Source organism: Oncorhynchus gorbuscha, linkage group LG07, assembly GCF_021184085.1.
Source record: "Oncorhynchus gorbuscha isolate QuinsamMale2020 ecotype Even-year linkage group LG07, OgorEven_v1.0, whole genome shotgun sequence".
NCBI lineage: Eukaryota > Metazoa > Chordata > Actinopteri > Salmoniformes > Salmonidae > Oncorhynchus > Oncorhynchus gorbuscha.
Window position 1 is genome coordinate 50950017 of NC_060179.1, and position 25935 is coordinate 50975951.

General features: G+C 43.1%; 1 protein-coding gene across 1 annotated transcript; it reads right to left on the reverse strand.

Moving 5' to 3' along the window:
- Positions 1-14943: 14943 nt before the first annotated feature.
- Positions 14944-19352, reverse strand: LOC124039258 (somatostatin receptor type 2-like). Its single transcript, XM_046355180.1, has 3 exons — positions 18877-19352; positions 16491-17287; positions 14944-16167 (listed from the first exon to the last, which is right to left on the reverse strand). Exons 2-3 carry the CDS (start codon positions 17214-17216, stop codon positions 15751-15753), a joined length of 1143 nt encoding a protein of 380 aa, XP_046211136.1. The 5' UTR covers positions 17217-17287; positions 18877-19352; the 3' UTR covers positions 14944-15750.
- Positions 19353-25935: the final 6583 nt, after the last annotated feature.

Consider the following 25935-nt stretch of genomic DNA (forward strand, 5'->3'; position numbering starts at 1 on the left):
GCTCAGATAAAGAGATTTTGTTGAACAAGTAATACAAAAACAAAAATCAACAACAAAAAACATAGGGGTCAAAATGATTGGTACCCCTGTATTCAATAGTCTAGCACTCTACCCTTGCGAGGATAACTTCACTGAGCCACTAGGGAGCTCTATTTTTACATCATCTGAACATAGCACTGGTTCCAATCCAAGTGCCAATGCCATTTATCAAACGTTAGCCAGTGCTATGGGCAGATAACATGAAATATGCAGTGCCTTTGAATGTATTCAGACCCCTCGACTTTTCCACATTTTGTTACGTTACAGATTTATTATAATCGTTTTTTCTCCACATCAACCTACGCACAATATCCCATAATGACAAAGCAAAAACGTTTTGTTTTATGTTTGCTCATTTATTACAAATAAAAATGACATTTACAAAAGTATTCAGACCCTTTAATCAGCAGTACTTTGTTAAGCGCCATTGGCAGCGATCACAGCCTCGAGTCTTCTTGGGTATGACGCTAAAAGCTTTGGGGAGTTTCTCCCATTCTTCTCTGCAGATCCTCTCCAGCTCTGTCAGGTTGGATGGGGAGCGTTGCTGCACAGCTATTTTCAGGTCTCTCCAGAGATGTTCGATCAGGTTTGCCTAGTTAAATAAAGGTTAAATATAAATAAAAAATAAGTCCGGACTCAAGGACATTCAGAAACTTGTCCCGAAGCCACTCCTGCATTGTCTTGGCTGTGTGCTTAGGGTTGTTGTCCTGTTGGAAGGTGAACCTCCGCCACAGTCTGAGGTCCTGAGAGCTCTGGATCAGGTTTACATCAAGGATCTCTCTGTATTTTGCTCCATTCATCTTTGCCTCGATCTTGACTAGTCTCCCAGTCCCTGCCGCTGATAAACACCCCCACAGCATGATTTTGCCACCACAATTCTTCACCGTAGGGATGGTGCCAGGTTTTCCTCCAGACATGACGCTTGGCAATCAGGCCAAAGAGTTCAATCTTGGTTTCATCAGACCAAAGAAACTTGGCTCTCATGGTTCTGAGAGTCTTTAGGTGCCCTTTGGCAAACTCCAAGCAGGTTGTGATGTACCTTTTATTGAGGAGTGGCTCAGAAGGTTGTCCTTCTGGAAGGTTCTCCCATCTCCACAGAGGAAATCTAGAGCTCTGTCAGAGTGACCATTGGGTTCTTGGTCACCTCCTTGACCAAGGCCCTTCTCTCCCGATTGCTCAGTTTGGACAGGCGGCCAGCTCTAGGAAGACTCTTGGTGGTCTTGGCACTCTATGGACAATTCCTTTGACCTGAGGGTCATGGTGCATTTCCAAATCATGTCCAATCAATTGAATTTACCACAGGTGGACTCCAATCAAGTTGTATAAACATCTCAAGGATTATCAACGGAAACAGGATGAGGCTGAGCTAAGTTTCGAGTGCCATACCAAAGGGTCTGAATACATTTTAATAAATTAGCAAACAAAATTAAAACCTGTTTTCACTGTCATTATGGGGTATTGTGTGTAGATTGCTAAGGATTTTTATTTTTAAAATCCATTTTAGAGTAAGGCTGTACCATATCAAAATATGGAAAAAGTCAAGGGGTCTGAATACTTTCCGAAGGCACTGTAGCTCTTTGGCCACACTCACCAGTGGTGGGTTTGGCATTGAATAACAGAAGCATATGCAGAAAAGTAACTCATACTTACGGTAAAATGTGGTGTTATGACGCTAGTCCTGTGGTCAACAGCATCATTAACTTTACCAAGTACCAAGACATTTTTTTTGCCAAAAACCTGGTTACCTCGGCCAGGAGTCTAACATTTGGCCTCAAGTGGATCTTCCAGCAACACATTAACTCCAAGCACTAATCAAAATCCACAAAGGAATGTTTAATTTACCACAAAATCAACATTTTGCCATGGCTATCTCAGTCTCCAGACTTGAACCCCATTGAAAACCTGTGGTTTGAATTGAAGAGGGCAGTCTATAAGAGCAGGCGAGTGATATCATGGATCTGGAAAGATTCTGTAAGATCCTTCCTAACATGTTCACCAACCTATTTTTTTTTTTTTTTAATGTAAAGGCTCAGCCTTGTTATCCTCGCAAGGGTGCAAGAGTGTTGTAAAAAAACATGGGTGCTAAAAATGTAGAACCATATCTTTTTTACAGGATTTTTTATTACTTGTTAAACAAAATCCACTTTCTCTGAGGAATTGTATTATCAAGGGTTCCAATAATCATGGACCTGACTGTATATCCAGTGTATCCACAGTGGTTTGTATATCTATATCTAGCTATCTTGGAGCGATCACATTACATAATTTCAAAAACTAACCATGTGAGGGAGACATTTAGTAACATTTTTGGTGATATCTCAACCAGATTTGACGTGTTACAGTAACCACCCACTGGGCAAATACAGGTTGAATCAACATTGTTTCCACAGCATTTCAACCCCTAAAATCTATGTGATGACATTGAATCAACGTGGACAACTGATTGGATTTGCAAAAAGTCATCAACGTAGAGGCATTTTGTGTTTGTTTTTTCACCAAATGTTTTATCTAAATCCAATGACATGGAGATATGTTTTGTTCATTTCATGTTGAATTCACATTAGATGACAACTCAAACAAATGTAAATCAAATCTAGGTGTTGAACTGATGTCTGTGCCCAGTGAGCAGATTTCCTTCCAACCTTTTTATGCAAGTAAAGTACATGTCGGAGAAAAATTTTCATGAGGGGCCTGATGGAAACTGCTAATTTGTCGGTAAACTTTCCAGATGTTGACTAAACAAAATACGCTAGACAAGGTGGAGCTTTGATGTCGGTAAAATGTATTGTGTGAGAAATGGTGGTGGAAATGCTTTTATGAGCAAATATTGAGCTACAGAAGGACCATATTATGGTCCTTCTGTAGCTCAGTTGGTAGAGCATGGCGCTTGTAACGCTTGTAACGCCAGGGTAGTGGGTTCGATCCCCGGGACCACCCATACGTAGAATGTATGCACACATGACTGTAAGTCGCTTTGGATAAAAGCGTCTGCTAAATGGCATATATTATTATTATTATATTATAATAACAATTATTTCAAAGTAAATTGGAGTCACGCAATGATATTGTGTGGTTCTCATACTACTACTCGGGAAGGTATGCAGTTTATTAGGCTACAAATTAAATAAATTATTATGAACTTCACAGGGTGGTGAAAGTGCACGGTGATGAGCTTAATGCTAATTTCCAATAAATATTGAGGGTTTTATTCTGGTGAGATGATGAACAATCCTTGGTTTCTGTTTAACAAATAAAAATAATCTAGTTATTTTGTTCATAATAATCTCATTGTGTATAGTAGGTAGCCTACCCGCACTGTATATACGAGTGCGAGGTGTTGGCTAGAGCTCATGTGCCAAGGCTAGAGTGGACACATTTGTTATTGTCACGCACTGAACATAGAGAGCTGTTTATTCTTTATGTTGGTTAGGTCGGGGTGTGATTAAGGGTGGGTTAACTAGGGGAATTATATGTCTATGTTGGTCTGGTATTGTCATGTTTTGTCATATATTGTCTTGTCATTATGCTTTCCCTTCTGTTCGTTTCCCCCTGCTGGTCTTATTAGGTTTGTTCCCTTTTTCTATCCCTCTCTCTCCCCCTCCCTCTCTCTCCTCTCTCTATCGTTCCGTTCCTGCTCCCAGCTGTTCCTCATTCTCCTAACTCACTCATTTAGTCTTTTTACACCTGTTCCCTATTTTGTCTTCTGATTAGAGTCCCTATTTCTCCCCTTGTTTTCCACTTCTGTCCTTGTCGGATCCTTGTCTATTGTTCACCGTGCTGTGTTTGTGTATCGCCCTGTCGTGTCGTGTTTCCCTCAGATGCTGCGTGGTGAGCAGGTGTCTGAGTCTGCTAAGTTCAAGTGCCTTCCCGAGGCAACCTGCAGTTCAAGATCAAGTCTCCAGTCGGTTCTCGTCATTACGAGTGGAAATTGTTTTATTTGATTGTATTTTTACTTTACTGGATTAAAGACTCTGTTTTCGCCAAGTCGCTTTTGGGTCCTCATTCACCTGCATAACAGAAGGATCCGACCAAGAATGGACCCAGCGACTATGGATTCTCTCTACTCTACTCTCGAGTTCCAGGGAGCGATGCTCGGCAGACACGAGCAGGAATTGTCTGCTGCTCGGCATGCCGTTGAGAACCTGGCCGCTCAGGTTTCCGACCTCTCTGGACAGTTCCAGAGTCTTCGTCTCGTGCCACCTGTTACTTCCTGGCCTGCCGAGCCTCCAGAACCTAGGGTTAATAACCCACCTTGCTACTCCGGGCAGCCCACTGAGTGCCGCTCCTTTCTCACCCAGTGTGATATCGTGTTCTCTCTCCAACCCAACACATACTCAAGAGAGAGAGCTCGGATTGCCTACGTCATATCACTCCTTACTGGTCGGGCTCGGCAGTGGGGCACAGCTATCTGGGAGGCAAGCGCTGAGTGTACTAACAATTATCTGAACTTTAAAGAGGAGATGATAAGGGTTTTTGATCGCTCAGTTTTTGGGAAAGAAGCTTCCTGGTCCCTGTCTTCCCTATGTCAAGGTAATCGATCCATAACGGATTACTCTATAGAGTTTCGCACTCTTGCTGCCTCCAGTAACTGGAACGAGCAGGCGTTGCTCGCTCGTTTTCTGGAGGGACTCCACGCTAAGGTTAAGGATGAGATTCTCTCTCGGGAGGTTCCATCCAGCGTGGATTCTTTGATTGAACTCGCTATTCACATTGAACGACGGGTAGATCTTCGTCACCGAGCTCATAGAAGAGAGCTCGCGTTAACTGTGTCTCCCCTCTCTCCGACACTACCGTCTTTCCCCACTGACTCAGGTGTTGAGCCCATGCAGCTGGGGGGTATTCGCATCTCGACTAAGGAGAGGGAACGGAGAATCACCAACCGCCTCTGTCTCTATTGCGGTTCCGCTGGTCATTTTGTCATTTCATGTCCAGTTAAAGGCCAGAGCTCATCAGTAAGCGGAGGGCGACTGATAAGCGCTACTAGACGGTCCTCTCCGTCAAGTACATGTACTACTTTACCGGTCCATCTACGCTGGACCGGATCGGCAGCTTCCTGCAGTGCATTAATAGACTCTGGGGCAGAGGGCTGTTTGATGGACGAAGCCTGGGCGCGGGAATATGACATTCCTCTCAGACAGTTAGGGGAGCCCACGGTCATGTTTGCCTTGGATGGTAGTCCTCTCCCCAGTATATTATGTGAAACACTACCTTTAACCCTCACTGTATCTGGTAACCATAGTGAGACCATTTCTTTTTTGATTTTTTGTTCACCTTTTACACCTGTTGTTTTGGGTCATCCCTGGCTAGTGTGTCATAATCCTTCTTTTGATTGGTCTAGTAATTCTATCCTTTCCTGGAACGTTTCTTGTCATGTGAAGTGTTTAATGTCTGCTATTTCTCCTGTTTGTTCTGTCCCCTCTTCTCAGGAGGAACCTGGTGATTTGACAGGAGTGCCGGAGGAATATCATGGTCTGCGCACGGTCTTCAGTCGGTCCAGAACCAACTCCCTTCCTCCTCACCGGTCGTATGATTGTTGTTCTGATCTCTTTAAGAAGCGTTTTGCATCCGCTCCTATCCTTGTTGCACCTGACGTCACTAAACAGTTTATTGTTGAGGTTGACGCGTCGGGGGTGGGCGTGGGAGCCATTCTGTCCCAGCGCTCCGATACTGACGATGGGGTCCACCCTTGTGCGTATTTTTCTCATCGCCTGTCACCGTCGGAACGTAACTATGATGTGGCTAACCGCGAACTGCTCGCCATCCGTTTAGCCCTAGGCAAATGGCGACAGTGGTTGGAGGGGCGACCGTTCCTTTTGTCGTTTGGACTGACCAAAGGAACCTTGAGTACATCCGTTATGCCAAACGACTGAATGCGCGTCATGCTCGTTGGGCGTTGTTTTTCGCTCGTTTCGAGTTCGTTATTTCTTATTGCCCGGGTACTAAGAACACCAAGCCTCATGCTTTATCCCGTCTCTTTAGTTCTTCTGTGGCTTCTACCGATCCCGAGGGGATCCTTCCTGTTGGGCGTGTTGTCGGGTTGACTGTCTGGGGAATTGAGAGACAGGTTAAGCAAGCACTCACGCACACTGCGTCGCCGCGCGCTTGTCCTAGTAACCTTCTTTTCGTTCCTGTTTCTACTCGTCTGGCTGTTCTTCAGTGGGCTCACTCTGCCAAGTTAGCTGGCCATCCCGGCGTTCGGGGTACGCTTGCTTCTATTCGCCAGCGGTTTTGGTGGCCTACTCAGGAGCGTGACACGCGCCGTTTCGTGGCTGCGTGTTCAGACTGCGCGCAGAAGAAGTCTGGTAAAAAAAATTCTGCTTCTGCTCCTGGTCTTGCTGGGTCTCAGTCTGTTCCCTGCCATCGCATCTCTCCTGTTCTTGTTCCTGCCCTTGCTGTGTCTCAGTCTGTCCCTAGTTGTTACTCTCCTGGCCTGTTTGGTTCTGTTTGCTCTTAAGCTTTCAGTTCTCTACCCGTGTCTCATTTTTTTTTTAGAGTAGTACCCTAGTTTCCCTTTTTATCGTTTTCCGTTACGGTCCTGAGGAGAGGAGTTGGGTTCTTTCTCGGGACGTGCTGGACCGTTTGTGATCTATGATTTCCTCCGTTGCCGCCAGTGTTCCTCCTCGAGAGCGCCAGGAGGCGCTCGGTGAGTGGGGGGGTACTGTCATGTTTTGTCATATATTGTCTTGTCATTATGCTTTCCCTTCTGTTCGTTTCCCCCTGCTGGTCTTATTAGGTTCGTTCCCTTTTTCTATCCCTCTCTCTCCCCCTCCCTCTCTCTCCTCTCTCTATCATTCCGTTCCTGCTCCCAGCTGTTCCTCATTCTCCTAACTCACTCATTTAGTCTTTTTACACCTGTTCCCTATTTTGTCTTCTGATTAGAGTCCCTATTTCTCCCCTTGTTTTCCACTTCTGTCCTTGTCGGATCCTTGTCTATTGTTCACCGTGCTGTGTTTGTGTATCGCCCTGTCGTGTCGTGTTTCCCTCAGATGCTGCGTGGTGAGCAGGTGTCTGAGTCTGCTAAGTTCAAGTGCCTTCCCGAGGCAACCTGCAGTTCAAGATCAAGTCTCCAGTCGGTTCTCGTCATTACGAGTGGAAATTGTTTTATTTGATTGTATTTTTACTTTACTGGATTAAAGACTCTGTTTTCGCCAAGTCGCTTTTGGGTCCTCATTCACCTGCATAACAGGTATGGTTCCAATCAAAGGCAGCTGTTTATCGTTGTCTCTGATTGGGGATCATATTTAGGTAGCCATTTCCCCATTGTGCTTTGTGGGATCGTATCTATGTATAGTTGCCTGTGAGCATTATTATAGCTTCACAGTTTGTTTGTTCGCTTTGTTGTTTTGTTCTTTGAAATTTTCTATTCCAAAACAAAGGATGGAAACATACCACGCTGCATCTTGGTCTACTCCTTATGACGAACGTGACAGTTATACAACATTTTTTTGGTGAAAAAACATCAGTAAATACCATGGAAACCCATTTAACTTGTATTTTTTATTCGGTACATGGATACATGGAATTTAACCGCAAAAGTAGTTTTTTTGTGCAATACGTCATCATGCAGCCTTTTACGCATAAGTCAATTTGATGAAAACACATTTCCTTTGGAATTTTTTAATGCAGATTTTTGAATATTCACATTCGCTAATTGGATGGAAAGCTAGTTAGTATTAGCCATTCAATATGACCTCAACACATTCAAATACATATTCCTCCATTTCTATGGCCATTGGGAGTAAAACAGAACCTCTAAACATCTTTCTAATAATAGGCTAACTGTGTGCCACTGCTGCTAACGCAAACTCTCAAATAAAACTAACCAACCATTTTTACATGTGCAGGGTTTCAAAGACAACAATCTGTAAAAGTGTCAGAGAAGATGCCAAAATAAAGGAAACACTGACATAACTTGTATAAATAGGGCATTGGGCCACCACGAGCCAATGGGGCGGCACACAATTGGCCCAGCGTCATCCGGGTTAGGGGAGGGTTTGGCCAGCAGGGATCTCCTTGTCCCATCGCACTCTACCGACTCCTGTGGCGGGCAAGGGCGCATGCACGCTGACACTGTCACCAGGTGTACAGTGTTTCCTCCGACACATTGGTGTAGCTGGAATGCTGTTCATTGACTATAGCTCAGCGATCAACACCATAGTGCCCACAAAGCTAATCACTAAGCTAAAGACCCTGGCACTAAACACCTCCCTCTGCAACTGGATCCTGAACTTCCTGACGGGCCGCCCCCAGGTGGTAAGGGTAGGCAACAAAAAATAAGCCACGCAGATCCTCAACACGGAGGCCCCTCAGGGGTGGGTACTTAGTCCCCTCCTGTACTCACTGTTCACCCACGACTGCGTGGCCAAGCACGACTCCAACACCATCATTAAGTTTACTGTAGACACAACAGATCACCGACAACAATGAGACAGCCTATAGGGAGGAGGTCAGAGACCTGGCAGTGTGGTGCCAGGACAACAACCTCTTCCTCAACATGAGCAAGACAAAGGAGCTGATCCTGGACTACAGGAAAAGATGGGCCGAACACGCCCCCCATTCACATCGATGGGGCTGTAGTGGAGAGGGTTGAGAGTTTCAAGTTCCTTGGTGTCAACATCACCAACAAACAATCATGGTCCAAACATGACAAGTTGTGAAGTACATCACTGGGGCCAAGCTCCCTGCCATCCAGGACCTATTTACTGTCAGAGGAAGGCCCAGAAAATTGTCAAAGACCCCAGTCACCCAAGTCATGAACTGTTCTCTCTGCTACCGCATGGCAAGCGGTACCGGAGCACCAAGTCTACGTCCAAAAGGCTCCTTAACAACTTCAACCCCCAGGCCACTACTGAACAATTAATCAAATGGCCACCCGGACTAATTACACTGCTGCTACTCACTGTTTATTATCTATGCATAGTCACTTTACACCTACCTACAGGTAAAAAATTACCTTGACTAACCTGTACCCTCTCACATTGAGTTGGTACCGGTACCCCCTTTATATAGCCTTGTTATTGTTATTTTATTGTGTTAATTTTTATTACATTTTTTACATTAGTTTATTTAGTAAATGTTTTCTTAACTCGATTAAGGGCTTGTAAGTAAGCGTTTCACGGTAAGATCTACACCTGTTGTATTCGGCACATGTGACAAATAATATTGGATTTGATTTGATTTGCTCCTTTGAGACCCCTCTCTCAAAGTCACTGAGATTTCTAGACCACTGAGATCTCTAAAATGATTTTTTTTTATACATGACTCTAAGCATGGATTTGAATTGCTTAATTAACTCAGGAACCACACTGTGTGGAAGCACTTGCTTTCAATATACTTTGTATCCCTCATTTACTCAAATGTTTCCTTTATTTTGGCAGTTACCTGTATATTGTAGTGTTCTGTACATTGTACCTGATAACTGTCTTTGGTCAGTACATTATGACCCCAGTAAATTACGACCACATACCCCAACTATTTCTTGCCCCAGTAGACTACCTCATATAACATTTTAGCACTTTGAGGATGTTTTTCAAGAAGCGCATTATCAATTAAATGTATTATTATAATTTATTATAACTACATTAAAAAAAGACTCTATCACAACAATCACAATGCCTACATGTAATAATTTCACTTGCTGAGCAGGGATATGCTCTGTATTCAACTGCATTTGTTAGCCTGAGTGCCAGTCTGTTTATGCTATCATGCCAACTCCTTGTCACTCGTTGCCAGGCCAGACATGTTTTTTTTTTGACAATGACAGCGGTGGAGTTGGCAAGAGCACAAACAGATCTTGGACCAGGCTACTGCTCCTCGGAGCGCAAGAAGAGCAGCTGATATTGAGAAAAACACTGTGTGAAGAATACTGTTGGTGCTGATGATGAGTACTGCTCCTTCATTTCACTGACATTCAATAGTATATTACCCCTGTATCGTTTAGAGTTCAACCACTTGTGACACTTGAACCTGAGAGACAGACCCTTGACATGATGGAGGGGATGGTATGGTTTGACCTCTGCATTTTGCCGTTTCTTTTAAACATTAACACCCTGTTTACTTAATGGAAAAGACTGTGTTTGAGTAACAGTGTATGACCGTGTTCGACCCCTTCCTCTAACTCTCTGTGGCTACTTTGTTCAGTTAGTGATCATTACATATACAAATGTATTGTATATATGTCATCTCTCCAGACGACCATCTATAATATAATGCTTGTTTAAGGTTCAGGAGCGTTCACCGGGGGCTTCCTTCACTAATTAAGTCGATTTTAACGGAACACTAGCACAACTGATACGTAGTAATGAATAGACGAGATAGATAAATATGTGCACATTGACACAGTGTTTTGTACATACCCTAATCGTGAGTTATGGTTAACAGAAAGGGTGAGTGATATCAAGCGGCAGTCACCACACACACACGCATAAACACACACACACACAAATTGCTCTGTATTACGAAAGTGCAGTATAATTACTATCCAATAGACTATAATCCATCTGAGAACTCACACGTGACAATAAACACATTTTGACACATCATTAACAACATTTTACACGGCGCTTACAGTTTGCAAGCTGAAGGAAAGCAAGTGACCAAGAAAGAAAGATTGCTCCCACTTAGAGGACAATAGTGCTTACTGTAGACGAATATATGACCTCATATCTTATATCTGTCCTCCTTGTTCTCATTTAAGACACCCTGCTCCTCTGTAAAAGGAGCAAGCATTGGTAATGGAGAATCCTAATGGTTGTGAACTCATCACTTGTTCTCCTCAATGTGTCTGGAACTGTGTCTGTGTGAACGTGTGTGTGTGTGTGTGTGTGTGTGTGTGTGTGTGTGTGTGTGTGTGTGTGTGTGTGTGTGTGTGTGTGTGTGTGTGTGTGTGTGTGTGTGTGTGTGTGTGTGTGTGTGTGTGTGTGTGTGTGTGTGTGTGTGTGTGTGTGGGAACAAGGTAGGGATTCAACGATTTATAGACAGTTCATTTTGAACAGTGCACCCAAAGGTTAGCACGTTCTAGCCCTTCACAAATGAACAACAAATAGAGAGAAGGCTTAGGTTCCATCCTCCCGTGTGCTATACTAAACCCTCATCCTCTTGGGTTAAATATATCTACAGGCCTACATAACCTACTGTACATGAGCGAGAGCGTTCTCGCGCCTCTGGCATAATGATGCTAATTACAACGCCTGATTTCACCACTTTAATGGGCTGTGAAATGTGTGGCTCACACGCACGCTAACACGTTAAGGCCTTCCAGAGAAAATACATGAGATACACACTTAAACACACACACACACACACACACCATGGATTCCCCATCCGTACACATTGGAGAGATAACAACGTTGCCCTTGGACTGTGGTATTGAAGCCCACCCATCTCTCTACCAACCAAAACACTGCAGCTATAGCTCCTCCGCTCCTTTGGCTAGGTATCATCACTCCATGATGCAATGCTGTTCATTCAGAAAACATCAGCGTCACTCTGAAAGCATAGAATTGACGCTGACACACAACTCATTCTGCTGAGTATCAACAAGATTGGCCCCAAGACATTGGGAAAATGTTATACCAGATTATGAACTGTATACAATAGCTATATGAACCGCCCATGTCAGAGACAGTGTGTGTGTGTGTGTGTGTGTGTGTGTGTGTGTGTGTGTGTGTGTGTGTGTGTGTGTGTGTGTGTGTGTGTGTGTGTGTGTGTGTGTGTGTGTGTGTGTGTGTGTGTGCGTGCGTGCGTGCGTGCGTGCGTGCGTGCGTGCGTGCGTGCGTGCGTGCGTGCGTGCGTGCGTGCGTGTGTGTGTGTGTGCTTTTGCATGTGTGAGCAGAAGGGATCATGAACAGAAGGGATCAGTCCTGCCTGCCTTATTTCATCACTATCATATTGACAAGGATAGGTTGTGATGCAATCTGACACGGTTTGGGAATAAGTAAAATCCACAAATGAGAAAGATATATCTAGGGAGACCTAAACCTGCAGGCGGGCTGGACCTTTCCTATTATTTACACTACCACTGGTCAGCAAATATATTTAAATGTGTTTATTTGGTTTCGACATTTGAAAACAAGGATGGTCCAATTTGGGCTTTCATGGAGATTACAGTCAAGCCTTCCAACTACTCCTGTCTCGTTCCTGTGCTCCCACTCCCCATGAACCTTGGCACCCATGTTTTGAATCCCATTGTCAAGAACTTAAAAAATCTGGTCCCAATTCCGGAATTGCCTTAAACAACCAAAGTGCTTTTTTCTCCCCATTAACATCTAATCATGTCTACCGGGCATCGCAGATTGACACATCGGCTCATTCAAAACTCTGAGGGTTGACCATAATATTCCCAACACCCACTTTTTTAGGTACCTGCAAACTCACAGCTTTGCTAAAAAACCATTTCCCTTCATTTCCAGTCGACACCTCTAAGTGTCCAGTCGAGAAATGCTTCGATCTTAACCCCTATCTGAAGGGCACAATCTCCAGATAATACGACATACTACAGAATGTTAATCCGCCTTCCTGGGCAACACATCATTGAGCGTATCCACACCTCATCATTTTGCACGAGGCACAGGTTCATTCAGTTCAAAGTTTTGCACTGTCTCCATTAATCAAATGACAGATTGGCAAACATATATCCAAATGTTGACCCCTAAGTGTTTGAGATGCCACCAGAGTCCAACGACTGTAGGACACATGGTTTGGTCATGCCAATCTTTGAGTAGGCTTCTGGGGACCCCATTTTTGAGGCATTTCCACATATGTGTAATATGACTCTTAGCCCCAACCCATTCAATGCTATTTTTGGAGTGCTTCCCCTAAGATCAGAATGTTACCAAGCATCAGGCGAATGTGAAAGCATTGGCCTCGCTGCTGGCGCGCCGCCTTGTCGTCTTTCACTGGAAGTCTGCAAAGCCGCCCTCCTTATGCAGTGGGTTAAGGAGTTAATGTCATCCCTGCCTCTGGATAAAGATTAGGTACACTGTGCTTGGGTCCTGACAAAAGTTAGACTAAACCTGGTCTCCATTCATACAATACGTGGAGAGCCTGTCTTTTACACAGTGTCACTTGTATATTTTAGTAAGCAGTCATGTCTGTTCTAGTGGCCACATATTGTGCTGATAAGATTCAACTATAATTATGAATTTGATGTCACTTTTCCCATTGTTTTTGTTTCTATTACTGTTAACGTTTCGGTCGTTTTCTCTGATACCCTTGTATGATACCTTGGTGGGTGGGTGGGATGGGTGGGAGATAGGGATGGGTGAGTGGGTGGATAGGGGTTGGGGATGTTGTACTGTTTTACTGTTCTCACATTCTGAAATGCTATAAATAAAGGAAGAAGCAAAGGGACAAAAAGAGCAATAAACCGATAATAAGCTATTCTTTTCATTGCTGTTACCACTCCTCGCTCTCTTATTCTGCCCGTCATTGGCTGTGCTAGCATCTAAGGTATGAGCCAAATATAAATCAGAGAGTAATGACTTCCTACAGATGAATGGTAGTAACAAGGCGCAGTAAACATAGTGTGTGATCGAAACTGAACTGGGTTTTACAAGGAGAAGCAAACACACGTCACAGAAAACCATGTCTACAGTGCATTTCAGAAAGTATTCATTCCCTTTGACTTATTCCACATTTTGTTGTGTTACAACCTGTGTTACAATTCAGAATGTATTAAATATATGTTTTTTTTCTCACCCATCTTCACACAAAACTGAGTAATGACAAAGTGAAAACATTTTCAGAAATGTTTGCATATGGATTGAAAGTTAAATACAGAAATATCTCATTCACATAAGTTTTCACACCCCTGAGTCAATACATGTTAGAATCACCTTTGGCAGGGATTACAGCTTTGAGTCTTTCTGGGTAAGTCTCTATGTGCTTTGCACACCTGGATTGTACAATATTTACACATTATTCTTTTAAAAATTATTCAAGCTCTGTCAAGTTGGTTGTTGATCATTGCTAGACAGCCATTTTCAAGTCTTGCCATAGATTTTCAAGCTGATTTAAGTCAAAACTGTAACTAGGCCACTCAGGAACATTCAATGCAATCTTGGTAAGCAACTCCAGTGTGTATTTGGTCTTGTATTTTAGGTTATTGTCTCCCAGTGTCTGTTGGAAAGCAGACTGAACCAAGTTTTCCTCTAGGATTTTCCATGTGCTTAGCTCTATCCTGTTTCTTTTTATCCTAAAAAAACTCCCTTGTCCTTGCTGATGACAAGCATACCCATAACATGATGCAGCCACCACCATGCGTGAAAATATGAAGAGTGGTACTCAGTGATGTGTAGTATTGGATTTGCCCCAAACATAATGCTTTGTATTCAAGACATAAAGTTCATTTCTTTGCCACATTTGTTTGCAGTTTTACATTAGTGCCTTTTTGCAAACAGGATGCATGTTTTGGAATATTTTTATTTTGTACAAGCTTCCTTCTTTTCAGTCTGTCAATTAGTTTAGTATTGTGGAGTAACTACAGTACAAAGTTGTTGATCCTCAGTTTTCTCCTATCACAGACATTAAACTCCATAACTGTTTTAATGTCACCATTGGCCTCATGGTGAAATCTCTGGGCGGTTTCCTTTCTCTCTGGCAACTGAGTTAGGCAAGGCACCTGTATCTTTGTAGTGACTGGGTTTATTGATACACGGTCCAAAGTGTAATTAATAACTTCAACATGCTCAAAGGGATATGAAATATCTGCTTTGTTTTTATTTTAACCATTCAATAGGTACCCTACTTTGTGAGGCATTGGAAAACCTCACTGGTCAATGTGGTTGAATCTGTGTTTGAAATTCACTGCTTGACTGAGGGACCTTACTGATAATTGTATGTGTGGGGCACAGAGATGAGGTAGTCATTAAAAAATTATGTTAAACACTATTATTGCACACAGAGTGAGACCACTCAACGTATTACTGTATGTGACTTGTTAAGCACATTTTTATGCTTGCCATAACAAAGGGGTTGAATACTTGTTTAAATTTGACATTACGGGGTATTGTGTGTAGGCCAGTGACACACACTCAATTGAACCCATTTTACATTTGTGCGGGAACACGACAAAATGTGGATAAGTAAAGAGGTGTGAATACTTTCCGAAGGCACTGTATATACATCCAGACGAGATTGTCTTGTTTGAAGTCAGAGAAGCTTCACGAATGCAGTCAGATAGGATTTCCAACCTTCCTGGATGCAGAATTCGAAAGTCTCCAGCTTCAGTCAAAGGGGATCTGACTTGGCGAGTAACATCTTCCTTATCAATAAATAAGATGCTTTATCAAAGGTGTTCTTTCTCTTATATCCTGCTCTCAAGACAGTATGAATCAATCCATGTCAATGAAACATGATAGGACATCTTTTTCGTCTTCTTCAAATCAATCTTTTTTCTCTGTTTTCCAAGATGGATCTTGACAGGTATGTTGTAAAAGACAGTATGGACCTCCTTGGTGACTGGGCCACTGCCCAGCAGTTTATAGGAGAGTGATGTTAAAATGACTAGTCTATCTAACTCGTCTACATACACTCTGGTAGTGGGCAGAGGACCATCCATCAGTTCAGGGTGACGATACTCACAAGCAGCCCCACGGCCACCTCAGATGAACCGAGTACTATGCGGATTTCATACCTGCACACAGACACACACGCGTACACATGCAAGCAAGCACGCACACAAACACTGTCTCACACACTCTGGCAAACAGGTCATATACTGGTCTGCAGCTCGCCGTTGAGCAGCGCCGCGTTGCGCGTTTCGGCGGTGACGTCTTTGACCGTGCGCGTCCGCTCCATGCGGCTGTCGCTGCGCTCCGCCTCATCCAGGCCCGCCACCTTCTTCAAGCACAGAACGTTCTGAAAGCTCTTCTTGAAGTTGTCCGACAGGAAGGCGTACAGGATGGGGTTGGCACAGCTGTTGGCGTAGCCCAGCACCACCACAAACTCAAAGGTGCTCTTGAGGACAGGCGTGGTGTTGATGGTCCCCGTCACCGAGGTGACGTTGAACACGTAGAAGGGCAGCCAGCAGAGCACGAACATGGCCACTACGATGGACACCATCCTGGTCACCTTCCTCTCCGAGCGCTTACGCTTAGTTGAGCCCACGCGCATGCCTGACGACTTCACCTAGTGGCCGGGGAGAGAGGGGACACATCCTTTGTTATTGGTACTACCTTCATCGATGCCGCAACTGTACCTACAGTGCCTTCAGAAAGTATTCACACCCCTTGACTTTTTGCACATTTTGTTGTGTTAGAGCCGGAATTCAAAATGTGAATAAGTCATAAGTCAAGTGGGGTGTGAATACTTTCTGAAGACACCGTATCTCTATAATTCTAGATTATAGGTCAATAAATACTATATCAGAATAGATGGGAGAACTTCACCAAAGAAGTAAAAGATGAATGAACTTGAGAATAAAACACCATTAATAGGGAGGAGGAGCTCACCTTGACGATGATGAGCAGGTAACAGAGGCAGATGATTGTGAGTGGCAGGAAGAAACCCAGGAAGAAGGTGTAGAACATGAAGGCCGTCTGATAGGCCTCCTGAGGCTCTGGCCACACAATGGTACACACCCACGCCTCGTTCTTATTGGGCATCAGACCGCTGAAGATCATGATTGGCAGGTTGACCAGCAGGGACACTCCCCACACGGTCAGGTTGATGATCTTAGCCACGCGTGGCTTCCGCCACTTGGTGGACTTTATGGGGTGGACCACAGCCAGGTAGCGGTCGATGCTCATGACCGTGAGGCAGAAGATGCTGGTGAACTGGTTGAGGCAGTCCACGGTCATGACCAGACGGCAGAGCACGGAGCCGAAGGGCCAGTGGACCAGGGCCAGCTGCATGGCGATAAAGGGTAGACTCAGCATACAGAGGACGTCAGCCACGGCCAGGTTCAGGATGTAAATGTTAGTGACTGTTTTCATCTTAGCATAGCGCAGGATGACATAGATCACCAAGGTGTTGCCCGTCAGGCCCACGGCGCAGACCATGAAGTAGATGAAGGTAATAACCACGGAGCTGGTCTTGTCGAAGACCTGTTGGGTCTCGTCAGGAGTGTCATTCCGGGACCCCAGGTCAGACTCGTTCCCTGGGAAGTAGCTGTCATAGTACAGGGGCTCGGGGAGGGAGAGGTTGGGGGATGATGGGAGGAGAGGCCAGAGATCCATATTGACAGGGAGGAGGGCTGGGTTGAGTCTGTTTCAGGGTTGAGATAGGGGACACTAGTGTCACATCCCACCTGAGTGCACAGTACATAGAGAGAGAAAGAGAGAGAGAGAGAATGGAGAGAGAGAGAGAGAATGGAGAGAGAGAGAGAGAATGGAGAGAGAGATGACAACAGAGCAACACCATGGTGAAGGAGAATACATTCCTTCCAAGCACCATGGCAACTGTTAGCCTATACTATATAAGGGTTTATGACTGTCTTTCAAGCAACATGAAGTTACTTAATAAAGCCTGCCCATCACTTATAGGCCCCCACACAATACACTTGCAGGCCTCCACACTCCTCCTGTAGGGCTTTCTGTGTGTTTTTTCATTTAACATTTTAACTTTAATGTGTTGAACGGTTGGGACTTTATAGCCTTGTGTCTCTTCCACTGTGTCTAGCAGCAGCTATGTGTACTGTACATACTGATGACAAATGTTGATTTAATTGATCTGGATTGGACAAACAACCTCAAGTTGATGTTAGACCATTTGGAAAAACAGCCATTGATTCCTCAGCAGAAATAAATGATGAATAGGATCAGCGCTATGCTATAGTTTTAGGCTATGGTGCATTTGCCAATGCTACCCCCAGAGGATGGGATTCCTCTGGGTGTTGTAATGAAACTACTTTCTGATGCAAATGATTCAATTGTTTTGCAGACAAGGACCAGGCAATGGCAAATGAATGTTGAACCCATTCATTTCCTATGTGTTTGTGGTTGCTGAAAGATTATTTACTTAGAGAAACAAAACCATTGGGAATGTTTAATTTTGGGATAAAATATATTTGCAGGGCACAGGTCAAGATTTGATGTTGTTATTGTTTGGCATCTGTGGATCCGGGTTTATTGCGCAAATGCAGGCATTCTATTGGATTGTTCTGGAGATGAGGAGCTGGGTGCACTACATGGGCAACCTTTGCGCTCTAATTACAGACAGTGGCAGTCATTTTCTTAAGAGAGGTTTTGTTTTTATATTATAGATCTTTTTAAAACGTACTCAGTAGGCAATTGTGAGAAAAATGACTAGATTGTTTGTTTTGTTGCAGAAATTAGATTACACTTGTTCAGTATTGATTATATTTATTTTATGCAGAAGTATTGGTCTCACTAATGCAAGGTGGCTATGATTAGTCTGTCTTCTATCATTCTAAAATATTTCTCACGCCAAAACAGACTTCACATTGTAATATTTTTTGTTCAATATTGCAGGACAAGTTATTTTATATGAATGTATTGTTTGATCTGTTTGGCTACCAAAGGTGGACAATACCATTCAATTAATTGTTTAAGTCAAGTAAAATTGTGGTACATTGCAGGCATTAAAATTCTACAACAAGCACAATGGCACACAAACGCGCACGAGAAGTAACCTTGATTAGACTAAAAATATTACAGATGCGCTGTTACAATTTACTTCAGGTAGAACATTTAACAGAAGGTGTCAATTGAACTAAAGTTTCCGACAAAAAATATATATATACATTAGTTATTCATATGGTAGACTATTAGTATTATTGAGCATGCCTTTTGCAAAAACCAAGATCACAGTTAATTGGCTTATTATTTGTTAATAGCACATGTACAATTTCAAGATGTATGTACAGGTTAAACTTACCTTTATTTGTACACTTTAACGTCACATTAGATCCATTTTGGAATGGTTTAATTTCAGCCAAGAGTTTTCTGACCATTACTGGAAATCCAACGGAAGGCAACATTCTGCCCTGTGGCTCATACTTAACATATAATGCACCTGTTCTCCCATTGCGCACAGTGGTATCTTGTGGTGACGGAAAAAGTGCCACATAACAGGTATGTCTAATATGTCAAATAGGCAATATAGTATATATTACATTTTTCTTTGAAATACCTCAGCAATACAAAATTGTGTCAATCATTTGTAGATAGTTTTGAATAACTGATGTATCCAAAAGTAGCTTACTGGCGCTGAATCCGTGGCCAGAGCTAATGCGAAATCTGCTCTAGCAGGAGGACTGATGCACAAAGAAGAGCGCAGCCTGTTCAGCGCTCAGATGAGCGGTGCATTCACTTCTGCGATCAGTGGAATTGGATGATGGATGAGTGCGCGTTTTCTTCAGGTTTCGTCTCTGCATGCAGATGGAGCTGCGGATCCGCTATACTCTCGCCCTCTCCTCCCTCCCCCCCTCACCAAACTCCCCCAACAGGGTTAGGGTTGTGCGTCAGTGTCTGGACATCGACCTGCGTGGAGGAAACTGCCATAGAGTTCCTCGCTCTCATATTTTGTAGGGGGATATGTGCTCATACTAACTAATGACCTTAATTGTAACGGTTGCCTCAGTCACCCAGACCGGAGAATTTTCTGTGTTTATATGAGAGCTACAATGCGACAGATTGAGTGCAAAAATCTGTTCTAGCAGGAGGACTGGTATTTATTTTATGCAGAAGTATTGGTCTCATAAATGCAAGGTGGTTATATTGAACCACGAAAGGAGAAATTCTTCTGAAAAGATTTGGTAGCCACAAGCGTTCTCTAGACCTAAACACTGTTAAAATCCTTGAAAAAAGTAAACGAACTCTCCAGTAAGCCTTCACCCACCAAGACAACAGTTTTGGAGTTAACATAGAGCTGATATCAAAGTAAGTGTTAACTGTTAGCAATGGAGAAAGCCACATGGTATATACATGTACATATTTTTTAAGGTCATGCAATCCTACTAATTTTGCCATGGGGCAGAGAAAGAAAATGTGCACTTTTACAGCTAATTTCCTGCAGTTCTGCCAATTTTGCAATGGGATGGAGAGACATTTTTGCAGTTTTAAAGCGAATTTCCTGCACCTTTACACATTTTGCCAATACTTATAACATGTTAATGATATCTGAGTGAGAGTGACTAACCAAATCAATGGGGGCCCCTGGGTTCTTGCCCTGCGTGCCGTGTTGGTATTCGGCCATGATTACTACAAGTTTAGATAGCTGGCTAGACTAACTACCAATCTAAAAATTGTTAGCTGACATGACTAATTGAGTGACTGTCAATGACTGACATAACAAGATAAAAACTGCTGAAGCACAGTCAAATGTTGAAATTGCAACTTGTGTATTCTACTATTCTAACTCTCAACAGTAAATTGAGAGCCCTAGTGGCCGGGGCCCTTCGGAGAGAGAAAAAAGGAATTTCAATAGTTAAATGCACTTTGAGATGAACATTGAGGGATGGAATCTTATAAGAATGTTGAAAAAAATACTATAAGAATCTACTCGTGTCAATTATATTCAAAAGCCTATACAATATAAATATAATATAATTCAGGTAACTGGTACCTTCATTCCTGCCACAGCAGACACTGCCAGATTTCAATTCCAGTAGTGACTGTGGGTCTCTCTACTCTGGAACCAACCTGGACTCAGGGGTAGACATACTAAACTAAAATCTGGGACACTCAAATTAGTATGATATGTTATGTTTGGTATGGTATGTATTAATATGTGGTTGTTCATCATCTATTTTGTATGATATGTTACGAATGACAATTCATACAATATGTTACGAATTTGCAATACATATGTTATGAATTCCAAGTTGTTGTGGCTAAGATTTGCTAAGTGGCTAGTTGGCTAATGCTAACATTAGCTAGTTGGCTAATGTTAGCTAGGCTAAGGGTTAGGGGTGAAGGTTAGGGTTAAGGTTAGGAGTTTGGTTAAATGGTTAAGGTTAGGCTTAGGGGAAGAGTTAGCTAACATGATAAGCTGTTGCAAAGTAGTAAGTAATTGCATAGATTTAGCTTAAATACAAAAGTTGTCCGTGATGAGAGTCGAACCTTTGGTTTGCTAGAAGTTTGGTTGCTAGAAGTTTGCGTTATACATCCACCTTCCTTCCTTCCTTCCTTCCTTCCTTCCTTCCTTCCTTCCTTCCTTCCTTCCTTCCTTCCTTCCTTCCTTCCTTCCTTCCTTCCTTCCTTCCTTCCTTCCTTCCTTCCTTCCTTCCTTCCTTCCTTCCTTCCTTCCTTCCTTCCTTCCTTCCTTCCTTCCTTCCTTCCTTCCATCTCTCCCTCCTTTAATGTATGCCTTAAGTAATCATCTGTCTTATGTAACCATATCATACTATATTGAGTGTCCTGCTGGAACACATACATCTACACTGTAATGCCAAAAACCTCCATACCCCCCAAACAGCCTGCCCACCCATTCCAAGGTGTCCACCAGGTCCTATAGCACATGTTACCTCTTTTTTTTACAGCCTTCAATTTCACAATTCTTTGACCATCAAAAGGTTGGCGGCTAGACCAAAAACATTCAGGGCTACAGCACCGGAAGCCAACCCCTAACAATGGCGATGCTGCTGGACCAACAGTGACCACCGTTTCAAATCTCTGATGCATAAATCATGGCTATTCCACAAAATGTGGGTATTTAAAAACCCATGCTCTTTTACAATATCAAGGTTTTGTGATTAATCATTTTGCGCCCTGAAGCTTCCCATCCTTCATTGGTGGCCTTAGCAACATTACAAATGAAAGTATTTTGAAACTGAAATGATCTATCTCATTATCACTGACTGTTGTTTGTAAGGATGCTTGAGTGGATGTGTGGGGGCTTGCACCAGGATTGAGGGTCAGAGGCTGTGGGGAACTACTTTGCATCTGAAGGACACCCCGCTCTGGGCTGAGTTGGAGGCATGTCATCTTCACATCTCGGGTCATCTGCTTTTTAAAAAAAAACATTGATTCTCTCTTTGCTCTCTATGTCTTTCCTCGCAAAACATTGCAGAGAGTGGTGAGTGTGTGGCGCGTTAAGAGGACGCGTTGTGATTATTTGACACCACAGGACCGGGACACACAAGGATTCCGGTATCGTCATGGCCATTGTCTGCATTGACTCTCCAAATAGTACAGCCCTTTTGCAGAGTCGGGGCAATTCTATGATAAATCTTTTCCAGGAATGTGCCAAACAAATCTCTTGGTTCAGAAAGTAGCAATTGCAATGCCATATCTTCATATTCATTTAGAGTTGTATTCTTGGGTTAAACCCAAATGGTAGCATAGAGCAGGTTTTACCAAACTCTACCCTGGGGTCCCCCCTTGGCGAACATTTTGTTATTTGTCCTATCACTACACAGCTGATTCAAATAACCATTCATCGTCAAGCTTTGATTATCGAATCAGCTGTGTAGTGCTAGGGCAAAAACCAAAATGTGTACCAAGGGGGGACCCTCAGGGCAGAGTTTGGTAAACCCTGGCATAGAAGAGGGACTCTATGTATGGCAGAAAACAATTACAATTTTTTTTTTTTTTTTGCACTGTAATTACAGAACATGTCCATAATATATCTGCCACTGATAGTGGAATGATAGTGTTTCACAGTGTTTTGATTGGCTGTGATATTTGGCTATTCATTTATCCCGCCGGTGTGGCATCTGCTGTCAAAATGTGACTTTGTGGCTGTGATATCTAGTGGAAATTAGCCTGTTTGCTAAAATTCTACACTGTTCACTAAATTTCAGTTACAGTGCATTCGGAAAGTATTCAGAAACCTTCCCCTTTTACACACTATGTTACGTTACAGCCTTATTGTAAAATGAATTAAATAAAAACATTTCCTCATCAATCTACACACAATACCCCATAAACACAAAGCGAGAACAGGTTTTTAGAAATGTTTGCAAATTTATAAAAAACAAAACCTTATTTACATAAGTATTCAGAACAATTGCTATAAGTCTCGAAATTGAGCTCAGGTGCATCTATAACGACACAAGGCGAGACCCAGATGCAGATGGTTTGAGTCTCTGATATTTATTGAACAATGAGGGGAAGGCCAGAGACAGGCAAGAGTTCATAACTAGGTCAGGGTGAAAACAGTACAAGGGGGCAGGCAGGCTCGAGGTCAGGGGCAGAAAGAATGTTCAGGCAGGCGAGCTCAGTGTCAGGGCACGCAAAAGGTCAGGACCGGGAGGACTAGAGAAAAGAGGCTAGGAAGAACATGAGCTTGGAAAAACATTGGTTGACTTGGCAAGACAAGACAGACTGGCAACAGACAAACAGAGAGCACAGGTATAAATACACTGAGGGTAATAGGGAAGATGGGTGACATCTGGAGGGGGGTGGAGACAATCACAAGGACAGGTGAAACAGATCAGGGTGTAACAGCATCCTGTTTCCATTGGTCATGCTTGAGATGTTTCTACAACTTGATTGGCGTGGTAAATTGGTCAGACATGATTTGGAAATGCACACATCTGTCTATATAAGGTCCCAAAGTTGACAGTGCATTTCAGAGCAAAAACCAAGCTATGAGATCGAAGGAATTGTCCGCAGAGCTCCGAGACAGGATTGTGTCAAGGCACAGATTTGGGAAGGGAATCAACAATATTTTGCAACATTGAAGGTTCCCAAGAACACAGTGGCCACCATCAATTGTAAATGGAAGACGTTTGGAAGAAGTTTGGAACCTCCAAGACCCTTCCTAGAGCTGGCCGCCCAGGCCAAACTGAGCGAATCGGGGGAAAAGGGTCAGGGAGGTGACCAAGAACCCAAGAACCCGAGCTCCAGAGTTCCTCTGTGGAGTTTGGAGAACTTTCCAGAAGGACAACCATCTCTGCAGCATTCCACCAATCAGGCCTTTATGGTAGAGTGGCCAGACGGAAGCACATGACAGCTGCTTGGACTTTGCTTAAAGGCACCTAAAGGACTCTCAGACCATGAGAAACAAGACTATCTTGTCTGATGAAACCAAGATGAAACCAAGATGGAAACCAAGCATCACGTCTGGATGAAACATGGCACAATCTCTACGGTTAAGAATTGTGCTGGCAGCATCAGTGGCAGGGACTGGGAGACTAGTCAGGATCGAGGGAAAGATGAATGGAGCAAAGTATAGAGAGATCCTTGATGAAGCCCTGCTCCAGAGCTCTCAGGACCTCAGACTGGACTTGTAGCATCATAGCCAAGAAGACTCGAGACTGTAGTCACTGCCAAAGGGGCTTCAAAAAAATACTGAGTAAAGGGTCTGAATACTTATGTAAATGTAATATTTCAGTTTTTTTTATTTTTAGTACATTTGCCAAAATATCATCAAACAAAAAAAATCTTAGTCATTGTGGTGTATTGTTTGTAGATTGATGAAGGTTAAAAACAATTTAATCCATTTTAGAATAAGGCTTTAACATAACAGAATGTGGAAAAAGTCAAGGGGTCTGAATAATTTCAGAATGCAATGGATATCTGCCTGAGGATGAAAAATTAGGTGCTGTGTGTGTGTGTGTGTGTGTGTGTGTGTGTGTGTGTGTGTGTGTGTGTGTGTGTGTGTGTGTGTGTGTGTGTGTGTGTGTGTGTGTGTGTGTGTGTGTGTGTGCGTGTGCGTGTGCGTGTGCGTGTGTGTGTGCGTGTGTGTGTGTGTGTGTGTGTGTGAGAGAGAGAGAGAGAGAGTCTTTGATGACAGCTGATAGCTATTAGACATGGATTGTGTAATTTAACTTTATTGATTAATTTCCCACCCACACTCCCATGGTGGCCATTATCATTCTTTACTGCTGTCTGTCACCGGCAGTTAGCAGCTGCTTCTAATTACTGAAGAAGAGGGAAGGTTGGATCGCAATCTAGCAAAAATAACAAGGAAAACTAATCGTCTGCAACATTAAGCAAAGTCTTTAATTAAAACCTTATTGGAAGATGACCGTGCAAATGTTTTATTTGCACTGACCCTCATGGACCCATTTCCATAATCCCTACAGATTTGCACATCATAGAGCTGCACATATACAACCTTACAGTCACAGTCTCTCTTCCTTTTATGTTGTTCAAACCCAGAATGAGCAAACATGCCCCTATTGACCCTTGACATTGATCAAGCGCGCTTCAGAAAAACAAAAACTTCAGAATCTTATGGAATGTCTTCCCTTTGCAATATGAACTCGTAAAAACAAAAACAAAAACAAGTGACAATGTTCCAGAAGCACACAAGTTTGAAATCTGCCAGTGAACCCTTAAAGAGGGGCACATTTGAACCAGTGGAACTCCTCTTAAAACTTACTGTAAACGCTGCACATTTTATATTTGATTGCTTCTTTAACATAGTCCACATGCCAGACACAAGTCAGTCCAAGGCCCTAGTTAGCAGAGTGGCATACTACGAAGCAAGCAAGATCTACTTAGGCTTTTATAAATCTAGCCAGCTTCAGTTAGCTTCACATTCCAGGTCAGGCTTCATCCTACGAAGGTGGATATAGCTTGTCCACTTGCCGCTAACTCTAGCAGGCTTGTATCGTCGCGTGCATGTCGCACATGGCTAGTTGAACGGCGAACTCTTCGTTGAGACAATGCTGAAACATCAATCCATGGGCAAGTCAGCGCCACATTTTCAGTTGTGCTGAAATCAAAATGAATGAAAAGTTATCTTGCACAGATGTATCGAAGTGCTGTGTTTTTAGGTAGTCCCTTGAATGGGAACTGCCATCTATGGATTATATTTCTATGGTTGGTTGCGGCTGTCAGTTTGCCTTTTGCACATTTCTAAATACAAACGTGCAAAAAAAAACGTTACATTTGGAAGCAAATGCTGTCATCACTACGTGTGTAATGTGACATGTATTCTAACATTACACACGACAAATTTGATTAATAAAATATTTAATCAGTCGTCTTCGTCAAATGAAGGTGATGATGACAATCTTTGTGAGAGGGAGGGTATTTAATT

Coding starts and splice junctions, on each gene's coding strand:
- LOC124039258 (XM_046355180.1), bottom strand. CDS start 17,216: ATGGATCTCTGGCCTCTCCTCCCATCATCCCCCAACCTCTCCCTCCCC. Junction 16,168..16,490: donor ACCTGCTCATCATCGTCAAG/GTGAGCTCCTCC, acceptor CCCGGCCACTAG/GTGAAGTCGTCAGGCATGCG.